The sequence below is a fragment of the Lepisma saccharinum genome, chromosome 15, assembly GCF_977018435.1.
Source record: "Lepisma saccharinum chromosome 15, izLepSacc3.1, whole genome shotgun sequence".
Classification (NCBI taxonomy): domain Eukaryota; kingdom Metazoa; phylum Arthropoda; class Insecta; order Zygentoma; family Lepismatidae; genus Lepisma; species Lepisma saccharinum.
The window spans coordinates 5,771,854-5,794,520 of record NC_139243.1 but is presented as its reverse complement, the minus strand read 5'-3'; the positions used below and the strand labels follow the sequence as shown (position 1 = coordinate 5,794,520).

Below are 22,667 nucleotides of genomic sequence, written 5' to 3'. Positions count from 1 at the left end.
CATAAAAGTTATGGGTAGATGGACCTTTGACAACCCTGGCGGAGGCTAAATGAAGAAAAATCACAAAATATGCAGAATTTTGAAACGTATTATTTCTAGAGCATGCACACTACTATAAAATGTTGACTACATACCTCGTTTCCTTTCTTAATTGAAATGTTACTTATTCTTCATCAAATGTGAGATCAACCGCCCTGGGAGTCAAACCCGGTCTTCTGTGTGGTAGTCGGACACCAATTTAGAAAGTCAGTGGTAGTCGGACACCAATTTAGAAAGTCAATGTGTTGGACATTTGGTCAATCAGTCGATCCTACTTCAACTTTTTCGAGAGGAAAACAAGCTGGCAGCTTCACACTCGAAATTTCACTTCGCCTACTCCCGTGGCGGAGTGGTTAGCACATCGTGCTACGATGCCAGGTGTGCCGGGTTTGATTCCGGACTGAGCATGGGTGTTTGTGAGTGTCCATTGATCAATTTAATCATATCATCACTCATCTCCATCTTCGCAATTAGCCAAATGTGGCAGAAGAGCAAAGTAAAATTAACCAAATCAATCGAAATTTCACTCGCAAAGCATGAAAATGAGATCTCAATCACTCCGTGATCCTACCGGAATCTCACGTTTACAGAAGCTAACTATGAAACCACACTTCTTGGATCAAACTGTTCTTCGAACTACCTGACAGTCATCAATTGTCGACCAATCAACATAGTAGGGCGAAAAGAAGCAGATGTTTCTTGAAAATTAGTGGAAAGTTACCAAGGGAGAACATAAAGTTGGTACATTACAAAGGCTTATTATGGCCTTTCCCACGTATATTTAGACAGCCCCCCCACCTTCTCCGATTTGCACCAAAATGGTGCCAAACGTTAGTGCATCGTTTGTGCACGAATGTGCACGCAAAAATTTCGTTTGTGCACAAACGGAAAACACCAATATTAGCAAATCAATTTGGGGGGGCTGTCTAAATGCCAGCCCCCCCACCGTCTCTGATTTTCACTAAAATGGTGCCAAACGTTAGTGCATCGTTTGTGCACGAATGTGCATGCAAAAATTTCGTTTGTGCACAACGGGAAATCCGAGATATTAACACCTTAACTTTTGGGGTCAGCCCCCCCCCCCTTCTCCGATTTTCACCAAAATGGTGCCAAACGTTAGTGCATCGTTTGTGCACGAATGTGCACGCAAAAATTTCGTTTGTGCACAACGGGAAATCCGAGATATTAACACCTTAACTTTTGGGGTCAGCCCCCCCACCTTCTCCGATTTGCACCAAAATGGTGCCAAACGTTAGTGCATCGTTTGTGCACGAATGTGCACGCAAAAATTTCGTTTGTGCACAAACGGAAAACACCAATATTAGCAAATCAATTTGGGGGGGCTGTCTAAATGCCAGCCCCCCCACCATCTCTGATTTTCACTAAAATGGTGCCAAACGTTAGTGCATCGTTTGTGCACGAATGTGCACGCAAAAATTTCGTTTGTGCACAACGGGAAATCCGAGATATTAACACCTTAACTTTTGGGGTCAGCCCCCCCCCCCCTTCTCCGATTTTCACCAAAATGGTGCCAAACGTTAGTGCATCGTTTGTGCACGAATGTGCACGCAAAAATTTCGTTTGTGCACAAACGGAAAACACCAATATTAGCAAATCAATTTGGGGGGGCTGTCTAAATGCCAGCCCCCCCACCGTCTCTGATTTTCACTAAAATGGTGCCAAACGTTAGTGCATCGTTTGTGCACGAATGTGCACGCAAAAATTTCGTTTGTGCACAACGGGAAATCCGAGATATTAACACCTTAACTTTTGGGGTCAGCCCCCCCCCTTCTCCGATTTTCACCAAAATGGTGCCAAACGTTAGTGCATCGTTTGTGCACGAATGTGCACGCAAAAATTTTGTTTGTGCACAACGGGAAATCCGAGATATTAACACCTTAACTTTTGGGGTCAGCCCCCCCACCTTCTCCGATTTGCACCAAAATGGTGCCAAACGTTAGTGCATCGTTTGTGCACGAATGTGCACGCAAAAATTTCGTTTGTGCACAAACGGAAAACACCAATATTAGCAAATCAATTTGGGGGGGCTGTCTAAATGCCAGCCCCCCCACCGTCTCTGATTTTCACTAAAATGGTGCCAAACGTTAGTGCATCGTTTGTGCACAAATGTGCACGCAAAAATTTCGTTTGTGCACAACGGGAAATCCGAGATATTAACACCTTAACTTTTGGGGTCAGCCCCCCCCCCCCTTCTCCGATTTTCACCAAAATGGTGACAAACGTTAGTGCATCGTTTGTGCACGAATGTGCACGCGAAAATTTCGTTTGTGCACAACGGGAAATCCGAGATATTAACACCTTAACTTTTGGGGTCAGCCCCCCCACCTTCTCCGATTTGCACCAAAATGGTGCCAAACGTTAGTGCATCGTTTGTGCACGAATGTGCACGCAAAAATTTCGTTTGTGCACAACGGGAAATCCGAGATATTAACACCTTAACTTTTGGGGTGAGCCCCCCACCTTCTCCGATTTTCACCAAAATGGTGCCAAACGTTAGTGCATTGTTTGTGCACGAATGTGCACGCAAAAATTTCGTTTGTGCACAAACGGAAAACGCCAATATTAGCAAATCAATTTGGGGGGGCTGTCTAAATGCCAGCCCCCCCACCGTCTCTGATTTTCACTAAAATGGTGCCAAACGTTAGTGCATCGTTTGTGCACGAATGTGCACGCAAAAATTTTGTTTGTGCACAACGGGAAATCCGAGATATTAACACCTTAACTTTTGGGGTCAGCCCCCCCCACCTTCTCCGATTTTCACCAAAATGGTGCCAAACGTTAGTGCATCGTTTGTGCACGAATGTGCACGCAAAAATTTCGTTTGTGCACAACGGGAAATCTGAGATATTAACACCTTAACTTTTGGGGTGAGCCCCCCCCACCTTCTCCGATTTTCACCAAAATGGTGCCAAACGTTAGTGCATCGTTTGTGCACGAATGTGCACGCAAAAATTTCGTTTGTGCACAAGGGGAAATCCGAGATATTAACACCTTAACTTTTGGGGTCAGCCCCCCCACCTTCACCGATTTTCACCAAAATGGTGCCAAACGTTAGTGCATCGTTTGTGCACGAATGTGCACGCAAAAATTTCGTTTGTGCACAACGGGAAATCCGAGATATTAACACCTTAACTTTTGGGATCAGCCCCCCCACCTTCTCCGATTTTCACTAAAATGGTGCCAAACGTTAGTGCATCGTTTGTGCACGAATGTGCACGCAAAAATTTCGTTTGTTCACAAGGGGAAATCCGAGATATTAACACCTTAACTTTTGGGGTCAGCCTCCCACCTTCTCCGATTTTCACCAAAATGGTGCCAAACGTTCGTGCATCGTTTGTGAATTTGCGTACATCTATTCTATCTCATGTGTGCGATATGGAATACATGTGCAATGGGATTCATATGTATTACCGTGAAAATTGTCCATCACCATTTTGGTTTAATTTATTCGAGGCAATAAGAGCTTCAAGAAGTTTAAAAAAAGTCCAAACAAACTGTTGACAACTTCTGCACGAGCACACACAATAATTCATTGCTTAAAATCACATAAGATATAAGATAAAAATTAATGAAGATGGTTATGGACAATTTGCACGGTTATATGTATTACCGTGAAAATTGTCCATCACCATTTTGGTTTAATTTATTCGAGGCAAAGGCGCGGCGGAGAATCGAAATTCGGATTCCGAAACCACCCCACTTCAACCAGACGTTGATGTCCATCAACCCCAAGACGCTGACGCTGCTCCACGACCAACATCCACTCCTCATGTGCCTAGAAGATCGACCAGGATTAAGGTACCCCCTGACAGATACGGGTACCCTTGTTAATTTTTTTTTTTGTAACTCTGGGAGGAATGTAGTGCTGCCTCCTAGAGGAAGAAGAAACAAGCTACTGTTGCTAGACAAGAGTGTGCAAACAGAACCTGGAATGGTGAACGTAGTTTCGTTATAATGTATAGTATTACTTTGTTTGTGAGTTTGTGTAATAAATGCAGTTAATCTTGTTAACATATGTGTTTCCATCGCACAACATTATGGCGCAGTAATGTTGTGCGATGGAAAACACATATAGTAACAAGATTAACTGAATTTATTAAGGAACTCACAAAACAACGTAACACTTTACATTATAACGAAACTACGTTCACCATCCCAGGTTCTGTTTGCACAGACTCATGTCTAGCAACAGTAGCTTGTTTCTTCTTCCTCTAGGAGGCAGCACTACATTCCTCCCAGAGTTACAAAAAAAATTAACAAGGGTACCCGTATCTGTCAGGGGGTACCTTAATCCTGGTCGATCTTCTAGGCACATGAGGAGTGGATATTGGTCGTGGAGCAGCGTCAGCGTCTTGGGGTTGATGGTCATCAACGTCTGGTTGAGGTGAGGTAATTTTGGAATCTGAATTTCGATTCTCCGCCGCGCCTTCTGGTCCGGGTGGACTATCATCATCCCAGGTTTCTGGATGGTTTTGTTGTCTGTGTGTCCTGTGACGAATCCAATGTACCACTCTTTGAGATCCATCTGTAAAGCGCACTTTGTAAAGGTGAGTGCCACCCAACCTTTCTACAATATCTGCCTCGTTGAAGTTAGGTGACAAGTGCTTCGGTGATTGAACCCATACGGTTTCGGTAGATGAAAATGTCCTGTATGGTTTGCTGTGGTTGCTCCTAGGTTTCAAGAAAGGAGGAGCTTCTGTCCTCTCGTCATCTCGATTATGATCACCACGTATACAGTTCCACCATGTTCTTGGACTGAAGGTGAGGACTGAGGCTGCAGGAAGACTACGTTCCTCTCCCAACCGGGAATTCCTCAAAAACAGCAGGTACTCTGCTAACTTTGCATCGAACTGTAAAGAAGTCAGATGTGGGTGTTCATGCAACACCTTAAACATGCCAGTCTTCACTGTGCGTACGTACCTCTCTGCAAGTTCGTTGCCAGGACAGTGGTACCGCGGTATTGTGATGTGTTCGATCCCGAACTGCTGGCAAAAAGAACGGAACGTGATGTTGCTGAAAGTTGGACCATTGTCGGAAACTATTGTCTGTGGAATTCCGAGAGTCGAGCATGACTGAAGAATCCAGCGTATGGTCTCTGGTGTATCTAACGACGATACTGGCCAGACATCTATCCAGTCACTGGAAGCATCCACAAGCAACAGGAACTTTCTCCCAGCCAAGAAGAAATGGTCTACGTGGAGTCTTTGTCCTACGGATCTAGCTTCCGGCCACCTATTACCTGAACCTTTCTTGACTTTCGGACTTGAGGATTGACAAGATTCCTCTTCAACTAATCCTTCCTTGTTAAAAGACAATCCGCTATCCGATGTAGGTGTAGCATCTTCACTTAACGTCACGTGTATGGTGTTCGAGATCGGCTTCGTTACGTCTATATCAGTGTTAGAAGTAAAGGCTTGATCAGAATTCGACTGTGAGTGTTGAAGTTCCTCAATATCTGTAGGTATCACTACCATAGAACTTGCCGGCTCTGAGCATAACAGTAGAGTTCTCCAATCCCGAGTAACGATATCTAACCAGGTACGACCTATGAGTGGATAATTTAGATGTTCCTTGCACAAAATAACAGGAAGTGAGTAAGTCGATCCAGAGTGTGTAAGTTCCAGTTCAGCTTGTCCTTGCACTGAAAGAGCATGTTTCCCTACGCCATATATTTTTATAGAGGAATGGTTAATATCAGTCGTTGGAAACCAATTCCTGAATGAATCTGCTTGGAACAGAGTTACGGCAGACCCTGTATCGAGCTCACATTGAACAAACTTGCCGTTAATAACTAAATCCTTTAGCATTGGATTCTTTGATAAAGGGTCATTGGACGTAGGTGACCCGATGATGTGTGAGTCACAACTGTTTGAGACGACACTAGGTAACCATGTTGTTTGCTCATCAAGTGAACTTTGAGATGTTGACATCTGTAAATTTGTGTGTTTAGTAGTTTGCCCTACGTTATTACTATTAGGTTTCCGTTTAAACTTCCCTCTCTTCCTACACCGCTTTTGCCAGTGACCACGTTTCCTACAGAATGAACAAACAGAATCCTTGGCTGGACAGTTGTCTTTAGAATCATGTTTGTACGTACAGTTAGGACAGCTGTAATCAGTATATTTCATTCCGTGAATCGTTGGATTAGGCGAACTATAAGTATGTTGTTTTGTATGTTTGTCCCCTTGCACTGGTCTTCTTGGAAATTGGGTTGAGGTGCGTGAAACTGCTGACTCTTGTTTTACACTTTCTGATCGTATTAACAATCGGGTTTCTTTCTCTAACATTTCATTTTGTAATGTCAGTTCCTGACATTGCTGAAAGGTTAATGACTGTACTGAAAGTAAGTACTGTGGCCGCGGTGGCTCAGTCGGTAACGCGTCTGACTACCATGCTCAAGGTCCCGGGTTCGATCCCCGGCCGGTTCAAATCCGGGAACTTTTCTAACGGTGAAAGCGGCCCCGGCGCCCACCCAGCGTCGAATAACATGGGTACCTGGGGGAAACCCTGGGGGGTAAAGGCGGTCAGGGGCGTGATGCTGATCACATCACCCCCACTCACGACCGGATCAAGAAAGTGTGGGGCGTTACCCCCACACCCCCTATACGCCTTCATGGCATGGTGCTATGCACAGGGGAACACTTTACCTTTACCTTTACTGAAAGTAACTTTCTTCTAGTAACTTCAGATCGTATGCCCAATACTATCTGTTCAACTAAAGCTTCGTACAGATAATTGCCGTAGTTACATTTTATGGCTTGTTGCTTCAGCCTTATGAAATAAGCAGAAACGGTTTCACCTTCCTCTTGCACACAACGTCGAAACTTATAACGTTCAACAAACTTATTAGTTACAGGTTTGTAGTGTAACAAAAGACTCTCCTTTAGACGAAAATACGACAGATTCTGTACAAGGTCTGGTGCGACTACATTTTTCAAGACTTTAAATGCTTTTGCACCTATAAAGGCGATGAGTATAGGAACTCTCTGATCATCACTGAACTTTTGAATGATACACAACTGTTCGAAACGTAAGAGATAATCTTCAATGTCCTCTGAATCTTCGTCGAAAGTGTTAAATGTCATATTTGTGTACATATTTGTGACTGTAAATCCAAACGTTTAACTCAACAAATATGAAAAGTGAGTTTTCACTTATAATTATACTTGATCTGCATCGGATCACAATGTATCTATGAACGTGACAAAGCCTTTGTACGTTTCATGATTATTACTTGTTTCCACGATAGAAGAAATCTTGATATATATATTTACATCACACTATTTTTGTAAGACTAAACAATGTAGACGGTAATCCTTACCGTGTTATGTCAAATTGCGTCAAAGCAACACGTTTATGATTGCTACAACAGCTTGTTGTACGAATGAGGACAGTCAGTCCGAGATGAATAAACTTACGGAAATGTAAGGTTCTTGCAAATCCTGCAATCCATGAAGAGTAAAGTTCTTTTATACCGAGTGCGCCATAATGTTGTGCGATGGAAAACACATATAGTAACAAGATTAACTGAATTTATTAAGGAACTCACAAAACAACGTAACACTTTACATTATAACGAAACTACGTTCACCATCCCAGGTTCTGTTTGCACAGACTTATGTCTAGCAACAGTAGCTTGTTTCTTCTTCCTCTAGGAGGCAGCACTACAATGTGCAATGGGATTCATATGTATTACCGTGAAAATTGTCCATCACCATTTTGGTTTAATTTATTCGAGGCAATAAGAGCTTCAAGAAGTTTAAAAAAAGTCCAAACAAACTGTTGACAACTTCTGCACGAGCACACACAATAATTCATTGCTTAAAATCACATAAGATATAAGATAAAAATTAATGAAGATGGTTATGGACAATTTGCACGGTTATATTCTTGGTACACTGTACCACGATATCTTTTCTCTTACGCCGGGCCCAGTGTTGGAGTGGTTAGAACATGGATAGACTACAGGGGTCTACGGTTCGAATCCTGGCTTGGGCATGGGCTTTTGGGAGTGTCCATTTATCAGTTTCATCATATCATCACTCATCCCCTTCTATTAGCCGAAAGTGTCTTAAGAGAGAAGTAAAATACACTAAATCAGTTTTTCCTTTACGGAAAAAATATGAAAAATCAATTTCAATAATGACGTCTATCCATGTGTACACCTACATATCCATACTTCCAGCAAGTAATACATTTTCCTGCTTGATTGAACCTGTACTCATATCAGTTAGCATGCTAGATCACTCTAGATGAAACTGATAATCCTAGAATTCTTCTACTTGTTTAGTAGCATAAATATTGCATCTACTCACAGGTATATGCGTATGCTGTTATAAAAAAAATATATCAAATCTAGTGTGATATATTGACATTACTTAGTTTGCAAACTGCAAGTATAATATGAAATAATTTTATAATGATGATGACTGGAAGAATGATATGAAAGATTTCTTAATGAGATACACTAACAAAAAACGAGAAATTCACTGCATCATAGTAATAAATTTTATTCGTCTTTAACAACAATAATAAATGTTCAATTCACTTAAAATTGTAATATTGAATTGTGTTTTATACATAATATGTGCCTATGTTTCAATTAGCACATTTTCCTTAACTACTTGATTCATATTTTTATATACCAGATTTAATTTGTAAATACAATACACTTATAATTTACATTAAAACTTTTTATTGATTACTATTTCTGAAGAATTTAGTTCAAAATAAAAAAAAATTATATGCATCAAGAAAATGAAAATATGCAAGTTTCTATCCTTGTTTCTCTATCTTCAGATTATATGCTATAAACAAGAACTTGGCAATTCACAGCTGTTGATCTCTTGAAGTAAGTCTTCTCCTGGCGTAATCATCATATAACTAAATAGCTATTCTAAGGAGAGAATTCAGTATGATCCATAGTGACCAACACATTGATCACGTTCGACCGTGATCCACACCCCCTATACGTCTTCACGGCGTCGTGAAAAACACAGGAGGGGGCACTTTACTTTTATTTCACTTTTTTGCCACGTGCTTTGTCCAGAATATCATATTTATTGCAATATACTGTACTGGCTAAATAAATAATTATTGACAATAAGCACAGGCACTGTAAAAAGTGAGAAATAAACATGTGACACGTGCATCCCCCTCCACTTCCCTCGTACGCTAGAAAAGACTAAACACGCACAAGTGATAATATGGGTACACCCGTGATAAATGGCTGACTCCATAAGTGTCTGCTTAATCGCAGAGAAAGACATACGACGTCATGCAAAACTAAAAGTTGACGCCACAGGCATTCGTAAAATTACAACATGAAACACACTCCACCTTTTCTAATAGCGGTGGTGCAGGGAGGAGGGGTGGAGGATCTGCGCGTGTAACAGTTCAAGTAATCACGTTGTTTAATTTTTAACTTTGCCCATAATAATCGTCACCAATTCTTAATTTATCCAGTACGCTACTGCGACGATGCACGGTATTTCTAACGAAGCATGTGGCAACATGGCATTTTCTGCTTCCATTAAAACTCGTACAAATATACAACCTCCACGGTGAACCAAAGTTGAAAATTCAATCACTTTAGAAGAGTGGTGGAGACTGGATTCCAAAACCGGGATACAAGATGACAAAACTGGGGGGCAAAGACAGTATATTTCCCTTTTTAGATAAGGTTTAACATAGTGCGGGGGCAAAGGTGGCAAAATGTGGCGGAAGTCAATTGCACCCCTCAACCCCCTAATCGCCGCCACTGCTTTAGACTGAAAACAATATATTTCCGAACGACACGTTTTCCGTCCTTACATTTTTCGCTTTCTGCACCGGACTTATGAATCACCGCGTGTATCAAGAACTGATACCGTAGTGTGGAGTTATTAGGCATACAGGTGTCTTACGACACAGCTGTTTCAGGAGCAAAAGGAACAAGATTTTCCTTTCATCTACTTTGCAAATTATTAAAATAATGCGCAAAAGAAAATCAAGTGGCTCTAAGACAAAGGGATCGACACTATCTTATATAAATTATCTTTTTACTCGGTCTGAGCTCACCTTACATCGACAACCGTCCCATTCGTCCCCTGTAGCTGCAAAACAGATCGCATAGAACAAATAAACAATATAGGTTAACTTACAAATCAGAGTTATAAAGAATATTAAAAAGAAGAAAAAAAAGGTAAAGTGCCGCCTTGTGCTTAGCACCACGCCATGAAGGCGTAGCTATAGGGGGTAACACCTCACTTTCTTGACCGGTAGTGACTAGGGATGATGTGATCAGCATCACGCCCCTGACCGCTATACCCCCTGGTACCTAAGTCATTCGATGCTGGGTGGTCGCCGGGGCGGCTTCCAACGTTAGAAACGTTTCGAGATTTGAACCGACCGGGGATCGAAACCGGGACCTTTAGCTTGGTAGAATAAAGAATATTAACCAGGAGGAATTCAAATAAGTCATTTATCCCTCGCCCCCACAAACACAAAGGTGGGGGGGCTGACCGCAAAAGTTAAGGTGTTAATATCTCGGATTTCCCGTTGTGCACAAACGAAATTTTTGCGTGCACATTCGTGCACAAACGATGCACTAACGTTTCGCACCATTTTAGTGCAAATCGGAGACGGTGGGGGGGCTGACCCCAAAAGTTAAGGTGTTAATATCTCGGATTTCCCCTTGTGCACAAACGAAATTTTTGCGTGCACATTCGTGCACAAACGATGCACTAACGTTTGGCACCATTTTAGTGCAAATCAGAGAAGGTGGGGGGGCTGACCCCAAAAGTTAAGGTGTTAATATCTCGGATTTCCCCTTGTGCACAAACGAAATTTTTGCGTGCACATTCGTGCACAAACGATGCACTAACGTTTGGCACCATTTTAGTGAAAATCGGAGAAGGTGGGGGGGCTGACCCCAAAAGTTAAGGTGTTAATATCTCGGATTTCCCGTTGTGCACAAACGAAATTTTTGCGTGCACATTCGTGCACAAACAATGCACTAACGTTTGGCACCATTTTGGTGAAAATCGGAGAAGGTGGGGGGGCTGACCCCAAAAGTTAAGGTGTTAATATCTCGGATTTCCCGTTGTGCACAAACAAAATTTTTGCGTGCACATTCGTGCACAAACGATGCACTAACGTTTGGCACCATTTTAGTGAAAATCGGAGAAGGTGGGGGGGCTGACCCCAAAAGTTAAGGTGTTAATATCTCGGATTTCCCCTTGTGCACAAACGAAATTTTTGCGTGCACATTCGTGCACAAACGATGCACTAACGTTTGGCACCATTTTAGTGAAAATCGGAGAAGGTGGGGGGGCTGACCCCAAAAGTTAAGGTGTTAATATCTCGGATTTCCCCTTGTCCACAAACGAAATTTTTGCGTGCACATTCGTGCACAAACGATGCACTAACGTTTGGCACCATTTTAGTGAAAATCGGAGAAGGTGGGGGGGCTGACCCCAAAAGTTAAGGTGTTAATATCTCGGATTTCCCGTTGTGCACAAACGAAATTTTTGCGTGCACATTCGTGCACAAACGATGCACTAACGTTTGGCACCATTTTAGTGAAAATCGGAGAAGGTGGGGGGGCTGACCCCAAAAGTTAAGGTGTTAATATCTCGGATTTCCCCTTGTGCACAAACGAAATTTTTGCGTGCACATTCGTGCACAAACGATGCACTGACGTTTGGCACCATTTTAGTGAAAATCGGAGAAGGTGGGGGGGCTGACCCCAAAAGTTAAGGTGTTAATATCTCGGATTTCCCCTTGTGCACAAACGAAATTTTTGCGTGCACATTCGTGCACAAACGATGCACTAACGTTTGGCACCATTTTAGTGAAAATCAGAGATGGTGGGGGGGCTGGCATTTAGACAGCCCCCCCAAATTGACTTGCTAATTTTGGTGTTTTCCGTTTGTGCACAAACGAAATTTTTGCGTGCACATTCGTGCACAAACGATGCACTAACGTTTGGCACCATTTTGGTGCAAATCGGAGAAGGTGGGGGGGCTGTCTAAATATACGTGCCTTTCCCTTCATCGCAGGTTATGAGCACAAGGGTTGAGTGTGGGAACCTGAAGGAACCGCGACATCTTTGTCATTCATCTCCCGCCAGAAAAGGGACAAACAGTAGAATTTTGTCTCTTGCAATTTGAAAAGCCTATGTCCATGCTGAACCATAAAGTAATTAACCCAGAAAGTCCTAGCTACCTGCAGTGCGTTTCGGCGCGGCCGATAACCAGAGCCAGATGAAGAGAAGATTTTGTGGGAAGGGGTGACCTGGCTTAGGCCCCCTGGTGAGCATGAAGGTAAAGTGTGTTTTTAAAAGGTCCCCGACTTCCCAAAAAGGGACAGCCCATAAAATCACTGCATTTCCTACCAATGCATCCGTTTGTGTTCAACCAAAGTGTATGTCACCGTAGGATCCAAGCGCTAAGAGTTCTGTCGGTTGCGGGACTTCTTGAGTCTTTTGTCAACATGGTGCCAATCAGAGTTTCTTTCTGCCAAGGTCGTTGCACCTATGAATCGGCTCTTCAGCTTGAGTGTCAAAAGACATGTTGTACGGAGGAAAGTTGCATCGGAAAAATTACCTTGAAACCTGTAAAACATCCACAGATATTTATTCGGGGGTGGTCCCTTTGACAAAACATCATTATTCTAAAAAATCTTTGAACGGACTGTGTAAAACATTGCAATACTCCAAAAACTGAACCTGCTCTGCAACACAAGGAAAATGCCTCATTTAGCAATCAATGTGCCTTTGTTAAGTTGGTTCGTTCAGTATGGCACTACATTTTAAATAATGCTGATGGAATAAATCAATAAAGTTTGTTAAATGACAACGACTCCTTACCACAAGAATATAATTATTCTTTACGGATATCCCCTATAACGGTTGGGGGTTCGACGTGCTGATCTCACGTCACCCCATTACTGGTTAAATATCTCCACCTCTAAAATTTTAGGTAGGATTGTGGGAGGGACTGGCAGTCGGGAGATAGACCAAGGCCCTTCCAGGGCTGTCGAACCACGGGTTATTATATATTTATGGATGCTTAAATATATGTGCAACCTCACATGTCTTTCCAGTGACTTATTGCAAGGGTTTGTTATTGTACTTGACTCAATAAAATAAGCTTACTGTGTGAGGCAGTTTCATACGAACCAAAAATACCCAAAATAATAATAATAATAATAATTTACTTTAAAATTACAAAAATGTATTTACTTGTTCTTGTTTAAATTTTCGATTCTTCGAAAAGTTAGTTAAGGAGTTGAGTTGGTGTTTTTAAGTCCACTTTCTGCACAGTAAAGCTAATCGGGACTGGACCTACAGTTTAAAGTAAGATCCGGACCACTATGTACCTCCACCCATGTATCGAACCCGGGACCCCTCGATTACAAGGCAACAACGCTATCACTGCGCAATCGGGGAGGCATCGTTGTTAAGGAGGATTCACGATATCGAGAAAAATATGTGACTCGAGAAATCGTACAGTTTGTGAAGATATTTACTTTTAACACATTGCGTGTGTTAGACTGTTTCAATAGTAGAATAGATATTTGGTGCGAATAATACTACTTAACCGGAGATATGAGGCATCCTGTCATCATTATACTTATTTACCGTGTATTGCGCTCTGATTCGGGACCAGTTGTAACTGTTTGCATATATGTGGTTTGCCGTTGCACAAGCGGTCATTCTTCAATCTACTCAAGCTCAAAACATTGTTTGGACGCAACGTAAACACTCAACGCCCAACCCTGCCTGTTGTTGACCTGCGACTGCTAGGGGTGGAAAAACCGCTCCCTCAAAATTCCGAGAAACAACGAAGTTCTAGGTTCCTACACTGACATCCACTATAGCTAGAACCAGGAAAACGAGAAAGATATGTGGTTTTGGGTTCGTGTCACTTAAATTAAGAACAGTGTTTCTAACTGAAAGAGAAAATTACTGAAAAACTATTTTGCAATATTTGTCATGAAAGTAAAATTTTCAGCAAATGTAGAACAGTTTGCCGGGGCCACTTGAACGTTTCGGGGGGCCAGTGCCCCCCCTCCCCCCCCGTAACGACGTCCCTGCCTTTGACTCAGTATACGCCACTGGTTCCCACGTATCATTAAGAGTTGAACATTTGGAACTGTTATCTCTGCACATACTAAACATGAATTTTCTTCACAATCCTGCCCTCAAAAAAAGATAATTTACCTTCATTGGCCCCTTTCTTCATCTGCTTATAGTTGCTCGCTTGCTGGACTAGATTCAATATCTTAGTAGTGAGAGCAGCATCGGCAAGAGGATAGGCCTTGGGGTTTACTTCATCAGTCTGGAAAAATAAATTCATCATTACAAAAAATGTAATTTTCTTAGCTTCTCAGTTAAGAATATGCACACTCCCAAAAAATAAATGCAATAGAAGCTAAAGTTATTGAGAATATTTTGTAACTTCAGCCTCCCCCTAAAATTGGCTCAAAAGGAACAAATAAACGATACACATGGGCCGACATGGCCATGTCCACAATACTCACGACGATCAAGCGGTTGGTCATTCGGATCATAAAATTTACTTCAATATCAAAGTACTTTCATTAAATTATAGATTTTCATCCAGATTTAGGCCTACCACATAAAGTGGTAGTGTCAGTCACCTTGTAATAAAGGGTTCCTGGGTTCGATACCAGGTGGAGGCACATAGTGGTTTAGATCCCACTTCAACACTAGAAGGACGGGACCCGTCTTTTTGACGGGTGACACTATTTTTATTGTAATTTTGAGAATGTTAATTTTACTCCACAACTTCCATGTTCTGTGACTTTTAACTAACACTTGTGCTTTACACCTGTGTAAAAAGTTAACTTTTATCTCACATGTGAAGGTTACTACATTGGATTACTACTACAAGTACAATCACCAGTCATTTTGATGGGTACAGTTCCTAGCTAGAAAAATCTGTTAGCAATAAAGTAATCTACTATCCGTGACAAAAATATTGAGCCCACGGTTGGCATGCTTGTAAAATGTACTCTGTTGGAGGAAAAAAGTCAAATATACCTCATTGGAAAGCTACAAATGTCTGTCTTTAGACAAAAGCAAGACAAAGTGATTTTAACTCTGTCTGTTTTCTATTCATACAAAAATGTTCGTAAAAGTGTAGTTTTTCGGGTGTTCTTTACATAAGTCGAATTCAATTGTATGTAGCTTCGTGTAAAACAGTAGTTTTTTTGTTTTTTTGTGATTGAACCTTGTTTGTGTGGAAATATCTCAGCCAAATATAATGGTACTATCATCTGTGGAACAGTCACAATTAATGATTAATTATGATGTTGCAATCTCGGTAATTGTCAGCCCAATGGTCATGAAATGCATATGAAAATGATGGCCGTGGAATAAAAATTAATCATATTTCATTCTTTCACATTGTGCGAATTGAAAACAACACAGAGAATTGTTTTTTTTTTGGCAACCGGATCCCGCGTTGCTAAGAATGCATGTAGAGCGTTGCCAAGCCTCACTGCTTGCCCTTTAAACTTCGCATCCAAGGCAGCTTTGACACGGGAAATGAGCCGAAACAATGTGTTGAGCAAAGGAAAGCACTGTAGAGATGCTGAATTTTTTTTTTTTGCCACTTGTGTGTTTACATTCCTGCCTGAACTCCCACATAGCCACAATAATTCTTACGTGCATTCTATCCAGGCAGTCGGTCCACAGACAAAGGTAATTTGTCTGTGGTCTGTCTCTTACAAGTTCGCGTGTTTGCTCGTACGTTCTGTATTGAGTGATGGCGGTTCTGTGAAGTTATTTTTTTCTTGCATGAAAAGACTGCAATATCATAGTGGGGCAAAAGAAATTATAGTAAGTGCCAAGAGATATTTCGACCAGGGGAAACGAATAGGCACATCTCACGACATAAACCAAGGTGTCAAGTGCATGGTGGAGTGTTTGGGGGTTACGTCAGCACAGTGAAAAAGGTATGTAAATAAAAAGGGAACAGCAAAAATTTGCATTGACCCAATATTTTATGTTATTATGTTGGGGAGGGGGGGGTTATGAGTGTCTCTTCATCAATTTCACGTCATCACTCATTGTTGCGATTAGCCATAAGTGGCAGAAAAGCAACGCTAAGTAACAAAAATCGAATATACACTCCCTCTTTCTGGCACATGAATCACTATTATCAAAAGGTAGACTTGGGAAAATAAAAATTTAAGCAGTTCATAGCAACAGATCCAAGAAAGACATCCAAACACATTAGGCACCTTTAATACAAGACTACTCAAACTGTCGCAACTGTTCTACATACTGAAAATTATTTCCAGAAGTCTGAATCTGGACGGGAATTTTCCCTCCCAATCCTGATACAACATTATACGGAATCCAATACACCCTAATAAAAAACAAAAATCAATATGTGTGTTTGTTATGTTGCTAGAGTAACACATGATATAATTGTAGATTAGTGAGAATTACAGGTAGGAATGTGTAGGAAGGGGGGTGGAGCAAAGCAGGCTATCAAGGGAGACAGTTGTCCCCCTCTAGCTATGGGCCTGCACGGATACCAGTGTGAGTGAACCTTATTACATCTTTGCTCATTGTTGTTCGTCTTAAGGGACAAACAAGTTGAATGTTACTTCAGATCGGTCAACGAATTATCTAGGGTAAAAAATTGTCACCCTCTATTTGGATCAATGTAGTGTCTAATATGTCGGCGGAACGTGGCTTACTGGATCATGATGTAGCTACCTCATTATCTCAGTGATTTGTCAGATGTCGAATCTGAGGGAGAGGACAATACTTATGAATATGATGAGTGCAGAGTAGATAATGGCAATGCCGGAATAGATGTTCATTACTTACAAACTTGTCTACAATTATTCTTCAGATGAAGATGTGCAAGATGATGACAATACATGTGAGTGTTGGTAGATTGATGTTTCCTCCTTTATCGATTTTGTTTATGTTACTTAACTTTCGTGCCACTTTTGGGTAATTGCGAAGATTGATATGAGTGATGATATGATGAAATTGATGAATGGAGACTCACAAACATCCATACCCAGACTGGGATATTGTAAGCCCATAGTGTAATATTACTCATGAATGACGTATTGAGACTCAATAGACAGGTGACTCAGGAAGGTTATGCCATTGCTGGGCTTCTGCGCTGGGCGAGCGAGAAGTTTAGCGTGGCAGATCCTTGCCGACTGAGAGAGACTTTGGACGAACTGGACACAGGCTGGACAGGCTGAGTATACTGCATTACCGTCTATCAACCTTTTGGGGCCTGCATGGCCGGGTGTAATTTACCTAAAGATAATAGTTATTTTGAGTTCTTAACAGTGCAAGAAAAGGAATTTGTTTTGTTTTAATTGTTTTAGGTGGATTGCTCCGGGTCATATTGGCTGTGGGGGTTTCGGGCAGGGCTGCGGTTGGCTCAGACTCGTGTAGCCCTTACTTACTGACTGGTGACAATCAAATGGGACGAACTGTACTATACGGCTGTTCGTAAACTCCAGCCAACTCAGCGCAGATCTTACGAGTGGATTAAGCAGACGTCACACAAAACGTCATGTCGACGTCACTAGCCAAGCTGTTCCACGCTGCAGTTTACGAACAGCATGGATTATGGTATGGTGGATCGTCTCGTCTGCTTGACTCTTGAGCATGTTTAAAAGCAGTTGACTTTCTTTGGAAGTAGTATTAGGTGTAAATGGCACTAAATCTCACTTCTATATAAAGCTCGGCTACATTAATATAAATTAATAGAATATTTTGACAAGATTTAGAAATTGACACAAAAAATAACCGAAAAAAAATTATCATACGTATGCCTACACATCAAAAATAATTATTTTGTAGTATTTTATTGGTTGGTGAATTTAGTTTAGTATACCGTGTGTTAACACCAACTAATAACGTTGAATTATGGTAAATGAAATGGTTTCAAAAATAGTTATTTCATTACAGTTCAGATCAAAAACTACTTTTTCATTGTTTTATACTTTTTCCTCTTCGGATACCAGTTTTTGCATATTTTCCCCATATATATACATCTACGGAAAGAATGATAAGATAATATTAACTACATCTTTTCCTTCGGCTGCCTTTCTGACTTACGAAGGCATCAAATAAATGATTGCCGGCCATTGAAAGCTGTCGCCTCGTGCTTTCTGCTAGTTTTCGTCTGCAGTCAGCCAACTCAGTCACATCGAGGACGGCTTACGAATCTTACGAGCCAAGTGAGCCGGATACGTCACTGTGACGTCAGGGAGCCGGAAGTGGGCGGAGCTAGCCGTACTTGGATTGAGTTTAAGAACAGATGTAGCCAGCTTCGGCTGACTTGGCTGGAGTTTACGAACAGCCGTTATTTGAACTGGGAGTTAATCCTTAGAAATTACTGTTGAGTTAACTAAATTTGGAAAGTATAAGTAATAATATTATTTGTAATAAAGAATATGTGTTAAAGAATATTAAGTTTAAATTGTATAATTTAAGTACCTAATATATGATCATTACGTTCCACTGCGCCGATAAGACAATCCTCGTCTCACTTCTGTAGTATAAAAGGGGAAACAAGAGACGTAGAGGATTATAATACGAACCCAAGATCTTGGTGTCGCAGCGCAATGTGCTAACCACCACATCACTCGGGTCCACGTTTCCTCCTTTCCAAGTGTGTGTTTGTGTATTTTTAATGTTTGTGATAGAATAGCATAATCATATTTTTGAAAAGCTCCCATCAATGAAAAAGCATACGTAATCTAAACGGTAAGGAAAAATTATTCTACAAACACAAAAGCTTAAAAATATATACATAAAAAAAATGAAATAAATACATGAAATACACATACACACCATGATGTTGACAGGCGATTTATTTATGTACAGAATATACTTAATTATAATTTTGACAATGTTAAATTAACTCCACGTCTTCCATGATTTAACTGAATATAAATAACATAGTACTTCTGACCAGACAATTTGATCCTTTTGAGCCACCCTATTAGCCACTGGGCAAGAGTCCAGTTTACGTCCTTTTCATAAGGAATACGTGTCATATATCGTTGGAAAGGTTATTGTATAAGGAATTCAACAAACTAAATCCCAAGGCGAGGAAAAATTTCCTGGAGGAGAAAATCGAGAAAAACCGATGTTGTCCGGATATGTGTGATTGAACGTACTGAGGACATTTTTCGATGATGAAGCGCACATTTAGGGGTGAAATGAGTGCTAATGGAACCTAACATAACAGGCATACCTCCTTACCATGAATGGTTAGTGACACAGTGTAAAAAGAAAAACTTACTTCACCTACGGATGCCGGAGCGCCGGCTGTCTGCTGGCACGGTTTTGTAAACGGGCAAGAAGGAGTGTGGAAGAAGGATGTAAACTAGACTCTAGCCAGTCACTGCATTTGGCAGAATTTGTAATGAATGTTTATAATGATGTGAAAATGAAACAAATAGAAACACAGTTGTTTCATGCTCAGAATAAAAGAAGTGAAAACTATTGGGAGTAAATGTACAATACCGGAAGTATTTCAGATTGCTTTAAATTCGGCATACTCACTAATTTTGGTGTTGTAATCACGAATCTGCAGTTGGCGGTCACGTCTAGAAAATGCGAAATAAGTGAGTCCGTGATCGAAGTAAACACCGGTGATTTATGAAGGAAAGAACAATATTTTACAATGATCGCGCACTTTCGACGTGGCTTGCGGCCACGTCTCGTGCGCTCGCCGACGTGGTTCGCTTATTTGGAAAGTTTTTAACGTAAATTTATGTGTGTATGCGCTGTAATATGTACAAAATATTATTGGTTTCTTTCTTAATAATAAGCTGGGTAAGTAATAACAGTTTCAGGATAGTTAGTTAGATGTTTTATGTAAACGAATTCAATTGGACACTAAATTGGAAAAGTAACATTGTACTTCTGTAGTCAGTTTTACATTTTTAAACATAATTGAAATAAAGAAATGTTTTCCTTCATTCTTCGCAAATTTCTATCTCTCCTCTGCAATGAATTCTGATGCTCACATTTTAAAATTCGAAAACTCTAATACTGTGCACAAAGTGGACTTAAAACACCAAATCAATCAATCAATCAATCAATCGAAAACTCTAGCATAATTCCCTTACAGTAGCATTCGGGGTGAAAATAAACTTTCTTTAAGTTCCCTAGCAACGTCCGTTTCCATGGTGAACAACAAGCACGGCAAGCTCTAAGGAATTGCATGTCATTATACCCCCTAAACATTTAGTTGAAACAAGCACGAGCAGATATTTACGCATTGACTATAACAATATATACGTAATTGTATCTGGGCTGAAACTCCTTATGATGTAGATGTCAACCTTGTTTCAGGCACCTTTTCAAAACCAGGAGTTGATTCATCTGTGTGTTACTTATCTGAGAAATATAATGTATCTCGACAATTAAGAATTGAAGGAAACAATGTGTGCAAAAGAAATGCCCGTGGCAACGGTTGCTAAGGACGTGAAAAAAGGGCATTTTCACCCTTAAGGAAGGGCCGATTGAGCGATTTTTGAATTTTCTCGGTCTTTTGGGACGATTTCATGGGGGGTCGTAATCGGGCGTTTTTCGCCTCCGGGGCTTCCTTCATGGAGAACATTTATGTCAGTGAGTGAGTGGTGGGATTGGGGCTATATATATATTGGACTCGCGTACTTTCGACGTGGCCTTTGGCCACGTCTTGTACACTCGCATGCATGATCTTCGGCTAGGTTGTGGGCGTAATCATGTTATAGATGGGATAAAATGTATGCATGTTTTATTGGATGAAGCCAAACAAGTGTATAAGTTTGCTAATTTGAAAAATGTATAGAAAGTAACGTTATGTCTGCATGGGCTCTAATAAGGTACAAATATTCAAAATATTATTGTCTATTTTCCTAATGATAAACTGAGTAAGTAATAACAGTTTCAAGATAATTAGTTGGATGTGTTGCATAAACGAATTCAATAGCGACATTAAATTGGAAATGCAATATTTACGTCTTTTGTCATTTTCACATTTGTAAACGTAATAGAATAATAATTGTTTTCCGTCATTCCCATCAAATTCCTACCTCTCCTCTGTAATACCTTCTAACGCTCATGTTTTGAAATACGAAAAGTCTAGCATAATTCCCTTACAGTAGTTTCCGGGGTGAAAATAAATGTTCTTTAAGTTCCCTAGCAACGTCCGTTTCCATGGACAACAACAAGCACGGCAAACTCTCTAAGTAATTGTTTGTTATTATATCTCTAAACATTTAGTTAAAACAACCACGATGTAGATAATATTTTCGCATTGAGTTTACCTACGTAATTGTATCTGGGCTGAAACTCCTTATTATGTAGATGTCACTCTTGTTTGAGCCACCTTTTCAAAGCCAGGAGTTGATTCATCTGTGTGCTATTGATCTGTGAGAAATATAATGTATCTCGACAATTAAGAATTAAAGGAAACAATGTGTGCTGCAAAAAATGCCCGTGGCAACGGTTGCTAAGGACGTGAAAAGAGGAGCATTTTCACCCTTAAGGAAGGGCCGATTGAGCGATTTCTTAATTTTCTGGGCTTTTTGGGACAATTTCATGGGGGTTGTAATCGGGCATTTTTCGCCTCCGGGGCTTCCATCATGGAGAACATTTATGTCAGTGAGTGGTGGGATTGGGGCTATATATATATTGGATTACCCTGACTGGTTCATGGGGCAAACATGTTTTCCACATTTACTGAAGATGCCATATTCTCACATGTAAAGCAACGCTCCATGGAACGGGTCTCACCTATTGCACAACATTTGAGCAATCTTCCAATGTTAGTATGCTTTGTTTTACGAACTAAATTCTAACTATGCTTGCCTAACCTAACATAACCGAAAATGGTTCGTGGTGATATCAGCAAATGCATTGACAATATTCAAGCAGGAAAGACGCCATTTTTCTGAAATGAAAGTTCGAGTACAGTTGCCACACTTGCTGCAGTCAAAAAACTAGACTTCCAGTGCAAACAACATTGAGTTCTTCACTAAACTTAGTTTTCAACAATTTGCTTTACAGACACGTGGGCTTGCACTTCACACTTACCATGATTATTTTTTGGGATTGAGGTTTGGTATCACACAAAAATCCGTAGACTCCTCTACCTCTCTGCGACTCTTATCGCTTCACTGAGGACAGGAGTGAAGGTAAGATTTTTCTCCTTAGTGAAAACTGTCCACTAAATTATTTTGACGAACTTGTAAAGCTCGACAAACAAACTTGGATATACGTTTAGAAACCGCCGACAAACGAACCACACGAGGGACACAGACTATATTGTATATACCACAGATTAAATATATATAATCTGTGTTACCACTTTAGCCAAGAATCTAATCATTGACTAACTGAAAACCATACGCAACTAATAATCATTACATATATTATATAAAATATTTGTGGATTATCATTTCTTCTAGTATAATGTATAAAACTATCATCTTTATTTATGAAACGGAATACGATATCGGTCATTTATTTCATTATTTATCAAAAATAGAAAACTTTCTGACTCACAATTCGTCCACGAGCGCTTTGTGCAATCTCGAGACTGTCCGCTAAA

At 40.6% G+C, this 22,667-nt stretch overlaps 1 protein-coding gene across 1 annotated transcript in view; it reads right to left on the bottom strand.

Annotated features, from left to right (window-relative positions):
- Nucleotides 1-22,323, bottom strand: part of hoip (NHP2-like protein 1 hoip) — a 36,925-nt gene extending 14,602 nt beyond the window's left edge. Inside the window, exons 1-2 of the mRNA XM_083136321.1 lie at nt 22,151-22,323; nt 14,267-14,384 (exon numbers count right to left, since the gene is read on the bottom strand). Coding sequence (XP_082992447.1) covers nt 14,267-14,384; nt 22,151-22,153 — 121 coding nt within the window. The 5' untranslated portion in view covers nt 22,154-22,323. The remainder of the gene's footprint in view (nt 1-14,266; nt 14,385-22,150) is intronic.
- Between the last annotated feature and the right edge of the window lie 344 nt (nt 22,324-22,667).